The sequence below is a fragment of the Rosa chinensis genome, chromosome 5 (genome assembly GCF_002994745.2).
Source record: "Rosa chinensis cultivar Old Blush chromosome 5, RchiOBHm-V2, whole genome shotgun sequence".
In the NCBI taxonomy this organism is placed as follows: Eukaryota; Viridiplantae; Streptophyta; class Magnoliopsida; order Rosales; family Rosaceae; genus Rosa; species Rosa chinensis.
Window position 1 is genome coordinate 3,748,331 of NC_037092.1, and position 19,926 is coordinate 3,768,256.

The 19,926-nt window shown below is 41.0% G+C and overlaps 2 protein-coding genes across 2 annotated transcripts; both read right to left on the reverse strand.

Annotated features, from left to right (window-relative positions):
* Positions 1-2,312: 2,312 nt before the first annotated feature.
* LOC112166641 lies at positions 2,313-3,189 on the reverse strand. The gene has a single exon (XM_024303515.2). It carries the CDS (start codon positions 3,052-3,054, stop codon positions 2,515-2,517), a length of 540 nt encoding a protein of 179 aa, XP_024159283.1. The 5' UTR covers positions 3,055-3,189; the 3' UTR covers positions 2,313-2,514.
* Positions 3,061-4,850, reverse strand: LOC112166642. Its single transcript, XM_024303516.2, has 2 exons — positions 3,777-4,850; positions 3,061-3,208 (listed from the first exon to the last, which is right to left on the reverse strand). Exons 1-2 carry the CDS (start codon positions 4,668-4,670, stop codon positions 3,185-3,187), a joined length of 918 nt encoding a protein of 305 aa, XP_024159284.2. The 5' UTR covers positions 4,671-4,850; the 3' UTR covers positions 3,061-3,184.
* Between the last annotated feature and the right edge of the window lie 15,076 nt (positions 4,851-19,926).

The following is a 19,926-nucleotide window of genomic DNA, read 5'->3' on the forward strand; positions in this document are numbered from 1 at the left end:
AAACAATGCTGGAGATTAATGCAGGACCCTCACTCTTTATGGGCAAGAGTTCTCAAAGCCCGGTTATAAATGGGTTGTCGATCAACATTTGGAAGGACAACTGGCTCCCTCCCCCCTATGTTGGCCCTATCTCATCTGGTCAAAATGGTCCCATAAACTACCCTGATCGAGTCTACTCTTTGATTGATTGGGATACCCGGGCTTGGTCTCTTGGCCACATTCTGCACCTACTTCAACCAAGGGAGATAAGTCTGATTCTGTCTTTACCTATTGGTGATGGTGAAGGTTCCGATCGCCTCATATGGCCATGGAACAAGAATGGTGCCTATACAGTTAGATCTGGTTATCATTGGATGCACTCCAATAGACACAGAGCCATCCCTAGCTCTAGTCACTCTTCACACATAGTGGACAGAAATGTATGGAAAGTGATTTGGAAAATTGATACGCTTCCAAAAGTCAGAAATTTTCTCTGGAGAGCTATATCCGGGGCCATTCCTACCCTTCTAAATTTGTATAGAAGGAAAATTTCATCATCACCTCTCTGCCCGATTTGTGGTGATTATGAAGAATCTATTGAACATATCCTACTTCTATGTTCTTGGGTTGATCTAATATGGTTTGGGTCACCACTTGGTATCAAAATTGAGAAAAGAAGTATCACAACAATAGATAAATGGCTACTGAGTTCTTACAATTTAGTATCTACACCAACAGAAAAAAAGAATTTTCTTACCTTGATAAGCTTCTTTTGCTGGAAGATTTGGACTGTGAGGTGTGAATTTATTTACCAAAAAAAGCCGCTGACTCCTCAATTGATCATTAGAAGTGGATCAAATTTGGCTTATGAATATTGGGGAACAAGAAGTTTGATTTCAGCCCCTCCGCTTCAACCCCCTGCTCAATCTATCAGATGGATTCCCCCCCCTCCTGGGTTCGTAAAGATCAATTGCGATGCTGCGTGGTCTGGCTCCTCCTCTGCTTGTGGTTTAGGAGTAATGATCCGAAATCATCAGTGTGCTGTGATGGGTGGCTCTGCTAGATCGGTCTGCTGTAGCTCCGTCCCTATTGCAGAGGCAATGGCTGTGTTGGACGGCATCAATTCTGCTTTGGAGCACAATTTCACAAAGGTTATTGTGGAATCGGACTCACTAGGAGTGATCACAGACATCAAATCAAAGAAAAAGAGTAGAGTTTGGGAGACTTACCCTTTAATTGAAGAGATTAGAAGAAGAAGCCTCCAGTTCTCTGAAATATGCTGGGATTGGATCCCCCGAGAAGCGAATTCAGTCGCTCACACTGCGGCTTCGCTTGCCAAAGGGATGGTGGGTCTAAACAGATGGGCAAACACGCCACCACCATCCTTACTTCGAGTACTGAAGACTGATGGCCTTCCATGCCCTCCGCTAGAAAGCAATTAATCAGCTAGTTTCAATCTTGCTTTTGTCCAGTTAACTCTCTGGTACCTGGTTCAGTTTGAATTAGGTGGAGACGTTTAACTCTTTTCTAATTTGTTTGTAGAACTGTTTTGGGCCTTTTCTTGGCTCTCCGGGCTAGTCCCTTAATGGAACTATCTGTTCAACCAAAAAAAAAAAAAAAAACAAAAAAAAAAACAATCCACTTTAAATGAAGAAAGGAACAACACTAACAACAACAAGAGTTCAGCTCTGTGATAAAAAAAAAAAACAAGAGTTCAGCTCAACTCAACACAACTAGTCATTTGATGAGGCACATGGATTTCTGGGAATGAATCTTAAAGATTTGAAGACTTCATATTATCAACCCGAGTTATGTTTAGTTCTTTAAAGCATTTTATGGAGTAATTTAATTACACATCAGAAGTAATTAAATCAGTCACCGTTAGTAATTGTATAATTTTAATTACGGGTGCGTTAACTTTATTGTAGAGGACAGGTATAGATGAAAATATTGAGGTGTCCGTCTCTAGTCCGTTCTTTCCCTTTCTTTCCAAGGACCATTCTGTCCCGCTTTGAGCGGTCTACTGGTCGATTGCTTATATTGCATTTTGGATCTTTTCCTTTCATAAGAAGAATACAAATGAGATTCTCATCAATGAACATTCAGTTAGTTTTTTTCTATATAACTAATTGTTAATTGATTTCACAATTAGCCTGCACACGAGGGTTTTAGGTGTTTGCTGACATACTTCAAACTAGAGGAAATTTCTTTTCCCGATCTTCTAAATCTGAAGCCTTAAATGTGGCTAGTTAAGACTGTTTCCTTGTTAATGAAACTTGACATGCTAAATAACGTAATCAGATGGACCAGACATTCACACGATGACTCATTCATTTGATCAAAATACAGATCTAAAATTTAATAACATAAGATTACTTTGAGAATCATAGACTCTGAGCTGAGGATATAATTACATTGCAAGGCCTACCTCCTCTTACTCTTAAAAACTCCATTGATTTCAGATTACACACAAACTAAATCTATAGCAACTCCATCCCTACTAGCATACCTCAAATTCTGACAACAATGAGAAGATTAGCAATCGGAACATCGGTTTTGACACCTAAAACGAACATTATGTCTATTCTTCTTGAACAACTGGAACAAGAACCTCAACACATAAGGCAGAGCAGCAGTGAACAATATGTAACGAAATTTCACCGACTCCTTCGGGGTCACAGCAAACACAGCAGAGCCATAAGTCACAATCATAGAAAGTGTGGCAATCATTACCTCAAAATGGAAAGGGAACCTATGAGTAAGCAATACGATTATGAAGATTGAACTCGAAAGAGCCAAGGTGTTCGATATCAAGAAAACATAAAACGGCACCTGGTGAGTTGCGTAAATGGCTCTTCCTGCAGTGTGACCCTTTCCATTGTCTTGCCAGACACCTCCCGGAGGATTGACCCCGGCTTGGAATGTCACAGCAGTGATCAGCGCCGCAACTACTAGCAGAACGTTACGTGCATGGCCTGGTTCGTCATTCTCCTTGTCATACTCAAAGCTCGTGAACCAGCTCCACCCAGATTTTTTTGGAGGGTTCGCGACTGGTTTTTCTGGTGGGCTAGCCATTGCTTAGCTTTCTTCTCTGAAGCACCGAAGAGTTGGCACCTTATATAAATACTTTTCACCAGTCACTCGTTTTTCTATCTTCTTTTTCTTAACTTGACCAATCTATCCGCGTAGGCTCTACTGAACCCAGTCAACCAGCAGTTTCGTGGAGATTCTGAAGAAACAACAAGGGAGAGTCGAGGAAGTAGCACCAAAAGAGATTATAAAAGAAGAAGATGTCCAAAAGCGATCAATAATTTAGTCGGTCTTTGATATGAAACAAAGAGTTTACCGGACTTTGACCTGCTCAACAAAATTTATGTCCTAGTCTACGGATCACCCTCCAGGAATCTAAGCACCTCAAATATGCAACGCGTTGATGCTACTGGTAATTGTATGATTTTCATTACTCAGATTCAAATTATTATAAGCTAATGTTAAACATCATTTACAATCAACACACTTTCATGAACATGGTCCTACTATATACCAAGACGACAAAGAAATTCTATGTTACAACTACAATAGACTTTGTCAATCTTACTCCAAAACTATAAACAACAAAAACTAGAGAAGAATGTCATGAACATGGTCCTATTATAAACCAACACAACAAAGAAATTCTATGTTACAACTACAATAGACTTTTGTCAATCTTACTCCAAAAATACAACAAAAATGAAATAATCATGAAAAAAAAAAACAAAAAATTAGACCGTGTCATTCTCATTTTCATTACTTACAATTAAATGGTGTTTCCTACACTCGCAGTAAAAAACCGAGGTAACAACATACCCCCAAAGCACAACCAATCCGTACAAAATCACCCACCCAAATTTCTCCTCAATACCCACCACGACTCTCGTCATTGTTCCCGTCGACGACTGCTCCATCAAATCCTGACCGTCCATCACATCCTCCAGCTTCCTTGCAATCACCGCCGTAACCGTCACAAACGAACCCGACAACACCCACCCGCACAGCCTCTTACCCGCCATCAAACCCGACCCGACCCGGATCGCTTCCCAGCCGTACCTCTCCTCCAGGATCGAGACAACCAGGCCAAGCCCCATAACCGCCATCAAGTAGATCTCCAGACCCGACCCGATAATCCGGATGAAAAATCGGGACCCGGACGATGCGAATACCGCGGCGGCCAAAGTGGGGGGGACGAGGGCGTACGCGACGAGGAGCGCGTAGATGCAGACGCTGGTGGCGAAGGGTCTGCTCCAGCTGGACTTGACGGCGGCGAGTGAGGAACGGAGGAGATTTGGGGATCTTCCGTGATAGGCTAATGAGGTGGCGGTGACGGCGGTGACGGAGGCGGTGAGGGAGAAGAGGAAGGAGGGGAGGAAGTAGAGGAGCTTGATGCGGAAGAGCGAAACGGCGTCGTCGCGGGACTCCTTCCAGACCTGGCGGGCCTCGAAGCGCGTGGGGGCCTGGGAGGCGAGGGACTCGAGATGGAAGACGTGGGATTTGAGGGGGTGGGAGGAGAGGGAGAGGGAGAAGAGGAGGAGGGAGAGAGGGAGGGTCGTGAGGGCAAAAATGGAAAGAAATGTTTGCTTGTTTCTCAGGGTGATCTTGACGGAATCGATCAGGACTTGTTTAAGGAGAAGACGAGTTGGAGTCGTTGGCATTTTGCTTTCGCCGGAAGAAACAACAATCTTTACGTTTGGACTCTTTTATGAGGTGGGTTTTAGGTGTGGGAACTTACCTAAATAGCCTTTTTCAAACCTTTTGCCTCGGAACTTTGGTTACAAGACTCAGCTAGTATAATCAATTTCAAGATTGGAAACTCCGAACTCAGAACAATTCAAGATTGGAAACTCAGAACTCAGAACAAAGGCAAGAAACCAAAAAACCAGACTTATATATAAAATGAAATCACTGAAATCAAAACATAAAAGAATATCTCTTTGTATAGTATTGGCATTCCTTCTTCACAAAACTCTATTCATTAAGAAGCCCAAGGTTGCAGCCCAAGCCCATACTTGTTTAAATACAATTGTTGTGGTTGACTTGGTTGTTTTGCTGTCAAAGACCCTCGTGAAGAATGGAAAATCAGTTGCTAGCAGCTTTCCCATCTTAGCATAATTGATCAATTGTAAATTGCTTCTTTTTCTCTTTGGGGGCTGCCTTGCTGTCGAAGACCAAGACTAAGTTTGAAGACTAGTTCAATTAGAACTTGCTACCTCATCAATTTGCTGCTTTGCTGCCTTGTTGACGTGCTTCCCCATCCCATCTCACCTTGTTGTCTTGTCCAAGATCAAGCTTCAACCTTGCAGTTCAAAAGAAGACCCCTCTTCCCATGGCTCAAGTAAGCTCATGCATGGCATCTCTTTCTCAAACCCAATGGTTTTTCATGGGTTCCATTCCTATGTCAGTTTTGATTATGGAGCTTGAGTGTTTTAGTTTCTTGAATTGGTATTCCCAATTGAAATTAGGAGCATGGGTTTACATGGGCAATCTGAAATTATGGGTATGGGTTTACCTTCTCCAATTGAGTTTAAGGGTTCTTTGAGTGAACTGTGCTTTCTCTTCCTCCTATATATATATGGGTTCTCTGTTCATTCTCAAGCATTGAAAATATTTGGGTTTTCAATCCCTTTGTTGTTTAAAGTTCTATCTCTTTGGTTTTCTGTTTTTCAAAGTGTCTTGTTCCATGTTGAAAACAATTTGAAAAACAACAAACCATTCAATCATTCATACATATCATATCTTGCATCCCATGAGGTCATTTGGGTATTGCAAACTTCAAAGGTGAAATCTCCAAGAAGAACTTGCTGCGTTCATAGCTTGTTTCATAGCTGAGATTTCTGAGTTGTTCACTTGTGTAAACAATTAGCAAGAGTTAAGTACAAACAGTCTAGTGAGTCAGTCTAGAATGGTTGCCGAGTTCAGTGCAATCACTGTGTTGTAATCTTGTAATTTGGTTTCATAGTGAATTGGTTTTGGTCTTTCAAGAGTTAAAGGCCACGCATATGTTTTCCCTCGATAGGGTGTTTACTGCGTTAACAAAAATCTGTGTTCTTTAATGCTTTAGTTGGTTTGCTTGATTGTTCAATATATTCTGTTCAATATCAGCACTCAGGATTGATCACCCAGTTGCAATCCCTGAGAAAGTTTTGAACGAAAAAATTGGTTGTGAGCCTATTCACCCCCCTCTAAGCTCCTTCTAGGATCTTCAATTGGTATCAGAGCGGGTCACTAACTTGTGTTAGTGTGTTCCTCTGGACTCCTAGAATGGACTGTGATAAAGTCTCTAGTTCCATTAACTCTCCTCCATATTTTGATGGGAAAGATTACTCTCAATGGAAAGTAATGATGATGGCTTTCTTGCAATCTCAAGAGGATAAGTTATGGAACATTATAGAGAAGGGTTGGATAGAACCAACTAAAAAGGAAACTGAAACCTCTAGTCTTATTCCTAAACCGAGAGGTGAGTGGACTGTTGCTGAGAAATCTGATCACAAATGTGATACTAAAGCTCGCTATAGCCTTTTCGCTGCCTTGTCGGATAAGGAAAGAAAAAGAATTACAAATTGTCCAACTGCTAAAGCTTCTTGGGATTTACTTCAAACCACTCATGAGGGTAACAAAAAGGTGAAGGCACAAAAACTTCAAAGCCTTGTGCTTGAATTTGAAGAAATGACTATGAGAGAGGATGAATTTGTTGATGACTTCCATAGTCGCCTCATCAATGTTACCAATCAATGTCATGGGTTGGGTGATCCTATTTTAGAGCATAGAATTGTGAAAAAGTTTCTTCGAGCTCTTCCTCCTAGTTTTGAGGCTAAGCAAATTGCCATTGAGGAAGCTCAAGATCTTGATACATACTCATTAGATGAGCTTGTGGGAAATTTGAAAACCTTTGAGTCAAAAAGGAAAAAGGGTCAGAAAGAAAAAATAATTGCTCTAAGCACTTTGAAAAAAGAGGAAGACCTTTCTGATTTTAATATAGAAGAATTTGCTCTTCTCACAAAACAGTTCAAAAATTTTCTTAAATCTGCAAGGTCACCCTCTTCTAGTTCTAGAAATTTTTCTAGTTCTACTTCTTCCAAAAGAAATCAGAATGATGAAGTTTCAAATGACAAATTCTCAAAGCCCTCAAAGTTTTTTCAAAAGAAGTCTTTTGGTAAAAGACCAAAATGTTTTGAGTGTCAAGGATATGGTCATCTTGCTGCTGATTGTGCAAACAAAAATTTTAAGTCTAAATCAAATAGAGCTTTTAAAACCTCTTGGAGTGATAATGAATCAGAAACTCAGTCCGACCATGAAGAGGAGACTGTTGCCCTTGTTGCTACCACCCAAAATGAGTCCTCAGATGAATCTGATGATAATGAGCACTCTGAGGAGGTAGCCTCTAACAAGTTCGAGTAACTGTACAAAGCCTCAAAAATAATGATTGGAAAGACTGAGGAATTGAAGGATCAACTTGCTGTTTGTGAAAAAGAAAAATCTGGGATAGCAGAGAAGTTGCAATCCTGCAAGAAGAAGTGGGAAATTGAAAGAAATGCATTGGTAAGTCAAGTGGAAACTCTGCAAGAGAATTTGAATGCTCAAATCAGGTTAGTCAATTCTCTAACTTCTGAAAAAATCTCTCTTGAAAAATCCTTACATGATTCTCAAGAAAAGTTTTCAAAATTTTCTATTGGATCTGATAAAGTTTCCAAAATGATTGGAATGGGCAAAGTTGATAGGGACAAAAAGGGTCTTGGTTTTCATTCTGGAGAAAGCTCCTCTAAAAAGCCAACTATTTTCGTGAAAAGTAGGTTGCTGCCTAAAGAAAGTGTCTCTAAGTCATCCAAAAAATTCATTCCCATTTGTCACTATTATGGTATTACTGGACACATTAGACCAAGATGTCATAAACTCAGAAATGGTCCTCAAAAGTCTACAAAGTCTCATGAAAACTCTTTGTTTTTTTCTTTACAGTCAACTTTGGAAAAATCTTTGAAAGAATTTGGAAGGATTGCTAAACTTGTTGCAATCCTGAGAAAAGAAAAAGTTGTTTGGGCAAAGAAAAATAAGTCATTTCATCCACTTGCCTCTGTTGATTTTAAGCCTTTTGACATTTGTGGAACTGATTTTGAACCTTCTGAAATGTGTCTTCTATCCTCTTGTTGTTTCTCACACGTTGAAGAAAATGACTCCATTGCTACATGTTTGGTTGCTCTTACTGCTCTTTCATCTAGAAGAGCTGATACTTGGTATTTGGATAGTGGGTGCTCTAGGCACATGACAGGTGATAAAAACTGGTTCTCATCCTTCTATGATGAGGCTATCAGTGATTCTGTCACTTTTGGTGACGGAAAGAAAGCAAAGGTTGTGGGAAAAGGGATTGTAACTTCTCTTGGTATCCCAAATTTAAAAAATGTGTTGTATGTTGAAGGGCTCCAAGCTAATCTTATTAGTGTGAGTCAATTGAGTGATGACTTTGAAGAGGTTAGATTCAATAAGCTGAGATGTCTTGTTCTTGATGGTAAGGGCAAGAGTGTTATGGGCGGACTACGGTCCAAAGATCATTGTTATTGTGTCAATGCTAATGATTCTGTTTCTTCTCAGATTTGTCTTAGTTCCTCCTCGACTGATGATACTCTCAATCTTTGGCATAGACGGCTCTGCCATGTGAACTACCAAGACTTGGTGAAGCTCTCCACCAAAGAAGGGGTAAGGGGTTTGCCCAAATTGAGTGGGAAACCAACCGGTATGTGTGAGGGTTGCAAGCTTGGTAAGCAAACTCGTTCCTCACATAGGGTCATTAATTCTATGTCTACTTCACAACCTTTGGATTTAATGCATATGGATCTGGTTGGACCTGTTCAAACTAAAAGCTTAGGTGGTAAGAAGTACATGCTTGTTCTAGTCGATGATTTTTCTAGGTTCACTTGGGTGAAATTCTTGTGTGAAAAATCTGATGCTTTTGACAACTTTCAAAACTTGTGCAAAATGATTTCAAATGAGCAATAATCTTCAAATAAATGCATTGTAAGACTTAGAACTGATCATGGAACTGAATTTGAAAATGCTTCATTTGATGGGTTTTGTAATGATATGGGAATTAAGCATGAGTTCTCGGCTCCCATAACTCCGCAACAAAATGGTGTTGTGGAAAGGAAAAACAGGGTTTTAATTGAAATGGGAAGAATTATGTTAAACTCTGCTGGCCTTGCTCATACTTTTTGGGCAGAAGCGATTAGCAATGCTTGTTATACCATCAATAGGGTTATCTTTAGATCGGGAACTGAAAAAACTCCTTATGAGATTTTGAAAGGAAAGAAACCAAATGTGAGCCATTTGAGAGTGTTTGGCAGACCTTGTTACATCTATAGGGATAGAGAATATCTTGCCAAATTTGATGCTAAAAGTGACAAAGGAGTCTTTCTTGGTTATTCATTGAATAGTAGAGCTTATAGGGTTTATAACAAGAGAACTTGTTCTGTGATGGAAACCATTAATGTCTCTATTGATGACTCAATTGTGCTCTCACATACTCCTTGTATAAGTTTTGATCAGGTACTTTTCGAGAGAGAAAAGGATGATAATGCTGCTGCTGAAGGCCAAGAAGATGAGGAAGCTTCAGAGGGGATTGATGATACCTCTGCAATCCAGCCAGTTTACAGAACTGGACAGCAGCAAGTACATAAGGATCATTCCTCTTCTGACATCATTGGTGATGTGAATGATGGTTTGAAAACAAGGAGACAAGCAAAAAGGGTTGTAAGCAATCTCTCTATTCTTTCATGTTTCATTGCAAAGCATCAAGAAGATATTAGCATCATTACATTTTATGGTTTTGTTTCTGTTATAGAACCTAAAAATGCTAAAGAGGCTTTGTGTGATGTTAATTGGATAAATGCCATGCAAGATGAATTGAGTCAATTTGCTAGAAATGATGTGTGGTTTTTGGTTCCTAGACCGGACTCTTCAAATGTCATTGGAACAAAATGGATTTTCAAAAACAAATCTGATGAAAAAGGTCAGATTACCCGCAACAAAGCAAGGCTTGTTGCTCAAGGGTATTCTCAAGTTGAAGGTCTTGATTTTGATGAAACCTTTGCCCCCGTTGCAAGGCTTGAATCTGTTCGTCTTCTCTTTGCCATTGCATGTCATTTAAGGTTTATTCTTTATCAAATGGATGTGAAAAGTGCGTTTTTAAATGGTGTTCTTCAAGAAGAAGTGTATGTTGAACAACCTGCAGGATTCATAGATCGTATCCATCCCGACCATGTGTATAGACTTAAGAAAGCTCTCTATGGGCTGAATCAAGCCCCTAGAGCTTGGTATGAGAGACTTTCCTCTCATCTTTTGGATAAAGGCTATGTTAGAGGTTCAATTGACAAAACTTTGTTTGTAAAAAGAACTTCTCATCATTTAATTCTTGCTCAAGTCTATGTGGATGACATTGTTTTTGGTTCAACTTCAGATTCATTGATTGAAGAATTCACTAATATCATGAAAAATGAGTTTGAAATGAGTTTGTGTGGCAAATTAAATTATTTTCTTGGTCTGCAAGTCCAACAAAGGAGTGATGGTCTCTACATCTCTCAAACCAAATATGTCAATGACCTTGTGAAAAAGTTTAGTTTGGATGCTGCTACTGCTGTCCGAAATCCCATGGGAACTAGTTCAAAACTTGATGTGGATTTGACTGGAATTAGTGTTGATCAAACCTTGTATAGAAGCATGATAGGAAGCTTGTTGTACCTTACTGCTAGCAGACCCGATATTTCATTTAGTGTTGGTGTTTGTGCTAGATATCAAGCTAATCCTAAGGAATCACATCTAAAGGCTGTTAAATGCATCATTAGATATGTTTCTGGAACTTCTAACTATGGGGTGGTGTACACCTTTGATTCCAATGTTGAGATTGCAGGTTATACTGACTCGGATTGGGCAGGAAATGTGGATGATCGAAGAAGCACCTTGGGTGGATGTTTCTTTGTGGGAAACAATCTTGTTTCATGGCATAGCAAGAAGCAAAACTGTGTGTCTCTCTCAACTGCCGAAGCCGAGTACATTGCAGCTGGTAGTTGTTGCACCCAAATGTTATGGATGAAACAAATGTTGAACGACTACGGTTTCCCTCAAGGTAAGTTGTCAATCTTTTGTGACAACACTAGTGCCATTAACATCTCTAAGAATCCTGTTCAGCACTCACGCACAAAGCATATTGATATTCGATATCATTTCATTCGTGATCTTGTTGATGCAAATATCCTTGAGCTGGAATTTATTCCCACTGAAAATCAATTGGCTGATTTGTTTACAAAACCCTTAGACAACCTTCGTTTTGAGTCTCTTAGGAAGTCTATTGGAGTGTGCTCTACTGTTTGAATATTCTCACTCATATATGCAGGCTGTTTGTTATATATTATGTGTGATGCATTTAGTGTAGGTTGTGAAAAATAAGTGGTTTATTTCCTTTGGGGATTGCATGCATTGTTTCAATCCTGGAAAATAATGATCATGTCTTGATCTAAGATCAGAGGGTAGTGTGTTCATAATTTCTTCTTCCTTGGTTACTCAAGGTTCTCAAGACTCTTTGCATCAGCTTTCTATTGTTCACTGCTCATTTTTGTTAAAAAGTCTATCATCTTAAACTCTTGCACCTAAATCTCTTGTGGGGTTTCATATTGTGCTCAGTTTTTATGTTGGTTTGAGATGAGTAGTGTATGCTTCTTTGTGAAAATATTTAGAGAAGCTTGGCCAGGCTATTCCCAAAGTAAACGGGCCTCGGTCGTGGTGAACGATATGAGGATTGGGAAGAAAAGGGAATGGCTTGGTCACCCCGGTGGTATCTTCTTGTTTGATATCCTCTTTTTTACTCGAGTTGATATGTCCTTTGGAGTGTCCTTGTTACACGTAATGCCTTAAAACCAACTGGTTTGAGAGCCATTAACATAAGACTTGTTACATGGGTCACAAATATGGGTTTATTCCTAAAAGCTCCAGCTTAACAAAGCCAATGATTATGAGCTAAATAAATTTTAAAAAAAAAAAATTGGAGAGATAAGGATCAATGAACACAAATAGGACTTCATCTCATTCCTTTGTAATCTCTTATGTATCAATTCTTATCCCTTGGAGGTTTAGCTCAAGTTTCTCAAAAAATTCAAGAATCATGAAATGCTACAAGTCATCTTTGAGCTGTGTTTACAAAAAGGAACTGTCAAATTGTCTTGAGTTTCTTTGTGGGATCTGGAGGGATTCAAATGTGCTCTGCAATCCTCTGTGGCTCTTTGCCTGGCTTTTCAAGATAAATCTAGGATTGACTATGTCCTTCATCCTTGCTTGCTTGCATTTTTAAAATTCTCAATAATCCGCTGCATATATTGAGGGGGAGTATTCATTGATACATGTGGTCTTCCTTGTGTTCTTCAAAATTGAAGGTTGTTATTTCAAAAATGTTATCCAAGTTGGCCATTTGCATTTTTCTGCAGATTTTGTACTCTTGAAAGGATGTTTTCTGTTCTTGTTGATAGCATTTTCCCTTTGTCATTCCTAGACAAAAAGGGGGAGAAGTATTAGGTGCCTTTGTGGCTGTTCCTTATTGCTAATGCTTCATGTGATCTTAAAATGCTTTGCTTGGCTGCATTGTTTTTCTTGTGCCTTAATTGCCCATGCTTCACTTGGTATTTCTTGTGCAATTGTTTCAGGTTTGTTTTGCAACTGCTATCTAAGTATTAGGCTAGTATTGTGTTGCAAAGTAGTGTTTTGTTTAGGAATGCCAAAGGGGGAGATTGTTAGTATAGTATTGGCATTCCTTCTTCACAAAACTCTATTCATTAAGAAGCCCAAGGTTGCAGCCCAAGCCCATACTTGTTTAAATACAATTGTTGTGGTTGACTTGGTTGTTTTGCTGTCAAAGACCCTCGTGAAGAATGGAAAATTAGTTGCTAGCAGCTTTCCCATCTTAGCATAATTGATCAATTGCAAATTGCTTCTTTTTCTCTTTGGGGGCTGCCTTGCTGTCGAAGACCAAGACCAAGTTTGAAGACTAGTTCAATTAGAACTTGCTACCTCATCAATTTGCTGCTTTGCTGCCTTGTTGACGTGCTTCCCCATCCCATCTCACCTTGTTGTCTTGTCCAAGATCAAGCTTCAACCTTGCAGTTCAAAAGAAGACCCATCTTCCCATGGCTCAAGTAAGCTCATGCATGGCATCTCTTTCTCAAACCCAATGGTTTTTCATGGGTTCCATTCCTATGTCAGTTTTGATTATGGAGCTTGAGTGTTTAGTTTCTTGAATTGGTATTCCCAATTGAAATTAGGAGCATGGGTTTACATGGGCAATCTGAAATTATGGGTATGGGTTTACCTTCTCCAATTGAGTTTAAGGGTTCTTTGAGTGAACTGTGCTTTCTCTTCCTCCTATATATATATGGGTTCTCTGTTCATTCTCAAGCATTGAAAATATTTGGGTTTTCAATCCCTTTGTTGTTTAAAGTTCTATCTCTTTGGTTTTCTGTTTTTCAAAGTGTCTTGTTCCATGTTGAAAACAATTTGAAAAACAACAAACCATTCAATCATTCATACATATCATATCTTGCATCCCATGAGGTCATTTGGGTATTGCAAACTTCAAAGGTGAAATCTCCAAGAAGAACTTGCTGCGTACATAGCTTGTTTCATAGCTGAGATTTCTGAGTTGTTCACTTGTGTAAACAATTAGCAAGAGTTAAGTACAAATAGTCTAGTGAGTCAGTCTAGAATGGTTGTCGAGTTCAGTGCAATCACTGTGTTGTAATCTTGTAATTTAGTTTCATAGTGAATTGGTTTTGGTCTTTCAAGAGTTAAAGGCCACGCAGATGTTTTCCCTCGATAGGGTGTTTACTGCGTTAACAAAAATCTGTGTTCTTTAATGCTTTAGTTGGTTTGCTTGATTGTTCAATATATTCTGTTCAATATCAGCACTCAGGATTGATCACCCAGTTGCAATCCCTGAGAAAGTTTTGAACGAAAAAATTGGTTGTGAGCCTATTCACCCCCCTCTAGGCTCCTTCTAGGATCTTCAATATCTAATGAAAATCAAGAATCGATTATATACAGAGAGCAGAATCTATAGCTTGACGATTTGATAGAGAAGAGCAACTCAGACTAGATTTTTGTTTCTTGAATATCCCTCTCTCTCTCCCTCCCTGAACCAGCACTCTTCCCTCTCAGCCACCAAAATTGAGAGACCAATTGACAAGGGATTGAAATGGGTCGCGGCAGCCACGAAACAAGAAAGAACGATCAAGCACAGGAGAAACAGTGAGGGCAAAAACGTAAAGGTAACATTCGTAAGCACATTAAAATTATGAACCCTTTTTACGTGGGCCAATTTTATGTCTAGGCATTTCAGTGAAGCCCTAGAAGATTGATCACTCTCAGGAAAAGAAAACGAAAATAATACAAGGGAATTTGATTCTTAAGAACAAGACCAACTGAATCTTAAATGCATAAGATTGGATCCTTCGTATATGTGGAGACTAGAGTCGAAAGATTGTGCATATATTGTGCTGAAGATACGTATGGCCTTAATTATGCATCGATCATTGTAGTTATAACTTGTAAAACACTAGCTCATACGAAAATGTATTGTCCCGGTGGCCATTTCATGCAAAGGAGGGACAATATATATCACATAAAATGCTCAATCCACAGGGTCATTCTTCCTTCCAGTTCCATTTACTAGTGGTACTATTGCTAGCATTTTTCTTTAGTAATACGAGCACGAAGTTTATACAGGCATATAGCTGAGCAAGCTTAATTCATAACCAGCTGCTTGATGTAACTAAGCTCTGAACCCAGCTTGGTGCAAAAATCGCTGGGGAAAGATATCCGGTCGCTAAGTCGCTTAGCTACCACTAGATCCTATAGGACAAAAGCTGGACCCTTTGCTTTCATTGACCAACAAACAACATCGAGCCACAATCTCCGAAACCAGGTCTCAGGTCCACAGAATTTGGCAAAAGGAGCCATCATCATAAGGGGAGTGAACAAGCACAATACATAGCTTGCTCGCAGAGACATGATTAAACTTTCCAATATTGCATCTTCTAACTTCGTCAGGAGTCCATCTTTATCTTGTGCACGAACCTTCAACATGTCCCCTGCCCCTGCATAAGAGACCGCCGGCCATGCTGGCTTGAGCTTCTCACTTGTGGAGGAAAAAATGCCTGGTTTCAGTAGCAAGTCGGAACCTTTTATGGCCAAGTTGACTATTAGGGCAGTGTTATTTAAGGAGGAAAATATTCTACCACCATTAATCAAAGTAAATTTTTGGGCAGGATGTGGCGTCACTGCACTACTCGTTGCTGGGATGATAGAAAAATTCCTGGAATAATTGCTGCTCCGGCAAGCATTAAAACTGTTGGTGTACTCTTGCCGGTTGTATCTAACATTATGTGTCCAATACTTGGTCACCGCTGCTGCTTCCGTATAGCCTTGTTATTGGCTTGTAACACATTCATGTGAAACTCTAGTAAAACTTCTCAAAACCGAAAATCTGCGTTCCATTATCAAGCCAATAAAAATACTAAAGTAAGCATATTGATACATAATTACATATGATTAGTTAATACAGGAAACAGCTGAAAATTTGAACACAATTAAACTAGCTAGTTAAAGCTTAAATAGTTATCTCTCCATTTCACGCCTATGAAAATACCTAGCGCTCTGCTAGGGTTGGAACAGCGCCGCTCTTAGCCTCTCTGTACCTTACTCCATCATCGATGGAGCAATTGTCCGGCACCGATTTCGGCTACTAATCCTTTGGGCACTGCTTATATCGTGCCTCCTAACAAACCAGGGCTAGCAATCCTGCCGGTGATGACTCCCTTTCATTAGATCCTATCTGCCTGTGGTGCTTCTCGTCAGAGCGGGGAAGAGGCTGCGTTCCCTTTCTGGTTTGGGATGGCGCCAAGATTCTTACCAAGCCGGGCTAGACTGAAATCAAGCTTTGGGATGGCGGCAAGGTCGCTGGGCGAGGAAATCAACTTTGACCATCATGGTGGCGGGAAGCTACTGGCACGGGGCTTGTCGAGGTCAAGCTCGTCTAGTCAGAGCCCCTCCGATCTGAGAGGGGATTGGGTGTGGCGGAGCAACTTCACAGTCTTGGATCGAACCAAGATCCGCGCTAAGGAGGGCGGCACCAGTGGTGACGAGGGTGGGATCGGTCTTCTTCAGCAGACGGCAATGCAGTGGAGAGGGTCGAGACCAGGCTCTATTTGGGTGCCCAAGAAACTTTTGGGTGTCCAAATGAATTCTCTATGGGTCTGGGCTTTTGGCTCAAGATTGTCTATTGCTTGGGCCTTGCTGTTAGGGGCTCTGACAGTGGGGTGCGAACTTGCTTCTGGTAGAATACGCATATGGGACCCAGGAGACTGTTTATGAGTCCTATGTTTTGCTGCACTTTGGAATTGGAAATTCGGTAACTTAGGTAGAAGATTGCTCTCTACTCGACGTATTTTTTTGCGTGGAGTGGGCAACGTTGGTCACACTACCGCCGGTTACCTTGACAGAAGGTTACCCTCTATTCGACGCATATTTGTGCGTGGAAGTATGGTTGACCACACTATTGGTACCGTTTTACATAGCTCAGGATCTACGCGGTGCTTCAATCAAATGCTTTTTAGCATATCCTGCTATTCTCTTTATGTTTGATTTCAGATGCCTTGTTGCATCTAGTAATATTTTTATTATTTGTTATTATGATGTAGCTTCTACATTTTTCAGTTGTAATCTTTCTTATTATTATTATTAATAAAGTGGTTGACTATTACTCTAAAAAAAAAAATTAGCTAGTTAAGGCGTAGCAGGTGTTTCAAAATGTACCTAGCAAATCATTTATCAAAATTATTTTTAAAAAAATCCAATTAATTCCCCAAAATACCCTCAACTTCACCAAACAATGTACCCAGCAAAAGAATGAAAACATGCCCCGACACAAGCAGAATTTGAAAGGTGCATCAGGGATGACGGGTTCCATATATGCCTTGATGTTTACATTACTACTTTCTCATTTCTTAATCTTTCCCTTCACATCCATCTCTCTTCTAATATCCTTGCAATTACTATAGTTCTTTGTTTTTCTTCTTTTGTATATTAGACATTTAGAGTTCTGAGTTTTTGACATCTACAGGACACCATCATCATAAGCCTTATTATTAGCAGAACCTAATTTCTCAACCCGATGGAAGAATATATTTGATAAAAACATATGTTTATCAATATTAAGATTAACCAAAGGCAAAAGATTAATTTTAACGATGAGAACTAACCAATCGATCATGCCCGAGCAAGTATTACCAAACTTATTCTAAAGAAGAAGCTGGGTTTAACTGTTTCATAGGAGAGATGTATAGCTACGATTTTGAGAAGAAGAAGATAACTGATGGGTGAATTCTGGGTATGTATTTCATTATTTCTCAGTGGCTACAAATTTTTTTTTCCTAATAAGAAAGATGTGAGTGCCATAGGAATCAAATTAAGACATCTCAGTTGAACTCATACACAATCATACAACAATCGCAAGCAGATTTCACAAGAACAGTTTGTCATTCTTCATCTCAGAAGAACGAGGGAGTTTGCTAAGTGTATGGATTTTGCTGGGTATATGAGTTTTGCACTCTGGGTTTAATTAAAGAAAATAGTATTATAGGAATACTTGTTGGGTGTATTTAGAGATTTTATAAATTTGCCGGGATCGGCCCGAACACTCCTGGCCATTTAAAAAAAATTTACAATTTTATAAGACCCAGCTCGAAAATATTATATAACAGGTCGGGCTAGGTCCTTAAAAGTAAAAAAAAAATATAAAAAAACCTGAACGCCCGAATTGACATGAGTAACTATACATTTGTTTAGTATTTTATTCTTTTCTCTTCCTCTTTTTATGGACTTTCTTCTTCCCTCTATTCTGAGTTGTTTAGTTTTTTATTCTTCTCTTTTTCCTCTTTTTCTGGACTCTCTTCTTCTCTCTCTTCAATTACTCATGTATTTTTAGTTCTCTATTCTTCTCTCTTAGAATCTAGACTCTCTCTTCTTTCTTTTCCAGTCTCTTCTGGTTTCTCCCTCCCCTCTATTTTTTTTTTCTTCTCTCTTCTTATCTTTTTATTCTTCTCCTCAAACGCCTCCATTGTCTTTTTTTCTTTTTTTTTCCCTTCTCTCCCTAGTCCTCCTTCCCCATCAGATCAATTGTAGATAATGAATTATTGAGAGAATTCCTAATTCTCCTTTGTCTTTACTCATCCCCAAAATTTCTCTCTCTCAGTCTCTCTCTAGTTTTTCACTTTTTCTGTAGTTATGCTGATTGGAGGACGAATCTGAGTTGCTTTGGAGGGCAGAGGAATGGGTTTGGAAAAAGATATGTTGTTTTTTTAGCAACAGAAGCAGGAGCACAAGGCTCAGGTAATCTTCAGGGATTATGGGGAGCGGTTGCGACTTCTTCATTGGTCACCAGCGGCTGCTGGGCGCCCATGCGGCTGGTTTGGTTAGACCTAGGAGTAGTGGGACTCGGCGTCATAATAGTACCATCCGACCGAGTATACGCCGTCATGAAGTTGGCCCGGGAGACCTCAAACTGGGTAGCCAGTAGAGCGCATCTCCAACCAGAGCAATAGCAGCCCCGCCTGCTGGCACAGGCGGCTGCCTCGACGTACCAGTAGACTGAGACACCTTGACCCAATCAATGGCACCTTTCTGCTTCAGCAACTCCAAATTAGCAGCGACACCGGCTTTCGCTGCCTCAGACAGGGCTTGCTTATATGCTGCGGACTGCTTGAAGGATTCCACGGCGGTGGCCTTTGCGTGGCCCTTCTCATTCCCCAGCCGGGCAACCTCGCCCTCCAACTTCTTCAGCTCCGCAGTCTTGGCGGCAGACTCCCGCTACAGGATATCAACCTTCTTACCCTTGGCCACCACTTGCTCCTTCAACAGAGCTATGTCCTGCTCCAGGCGGGATACGTGATCGTTTCGCTCCAGGTCCCGCTCAACGAAAACGTTCAGCTTGCCACGGGCATCCAACGCGTCACACTCCGCCTTGGTCAGGTGCCGCTCGACATCCACCAGCTTGTCCTTAGCCTCCTGCAACTCCCTCTGGAGACCTTTGATCTCTTCCTTCAGTTGCCGCTCAACTTGAGGTTAGCTTGACGCCGCTAAGAACAACTCATGGAGCCCCACTAACAGGTGCCCGAAGGCAGAACTGAAAGCCGACTATTGGACGGCCGTTGAACATACGGTCCTATCCAACCCACCAAAACCCAACCACTCGCAAAGGTGGAACAGGAACTCCTATTCGGGGTCAGTTAGGAACTCCGCGCAAGCGGCGAATGAGTCCAACCCCCCGCTGGGCCCATCACCGATGACAGCAGTGGTAGCTGGTCGCGGAGTCAGCCTTGCCTTCTTCTGTTGCCTCGGCTAGCGCGCCCCAATCAGCACTACGTCGGCGGCCTCCTCACCCTCCTCGACGTCATTCTGACGCCTCTTCCAGAGACCACCACCCTGAGCTGCAACCTCCACGGTGGAGTGCGGCGGCCCTTGAGGCTCTAGCCCCTCAATGATAACACCTTCTTGCCTCGGCGCCGTTGTCTCGCTCTGATGCCCTCACCGCTGGGCGGCAACCCTCTTGGTCCTGACGGGAGCAACTGCAGCTTGGCTCCCGTCGACTGGTCCTTGCTCGGCGATACCCCCAATTGGCCCTTCAGTCTGACCGGCGATAGGGAGATGAGAGTGATGCGGCATCGGCAGCACCACAGGAGTCTATGACTGACTTACCGCCAGTGTCTGAGGGTCAACGATGGTGTGTTGAGCCGCCAGCCCAGTGGCGTACATACTCTCCAAAAAATTATTAATCTCTGCGCGGTCCATGGCTTTGGCAAAAGCGTCGCGAAGCGCTTTGTTACCAGG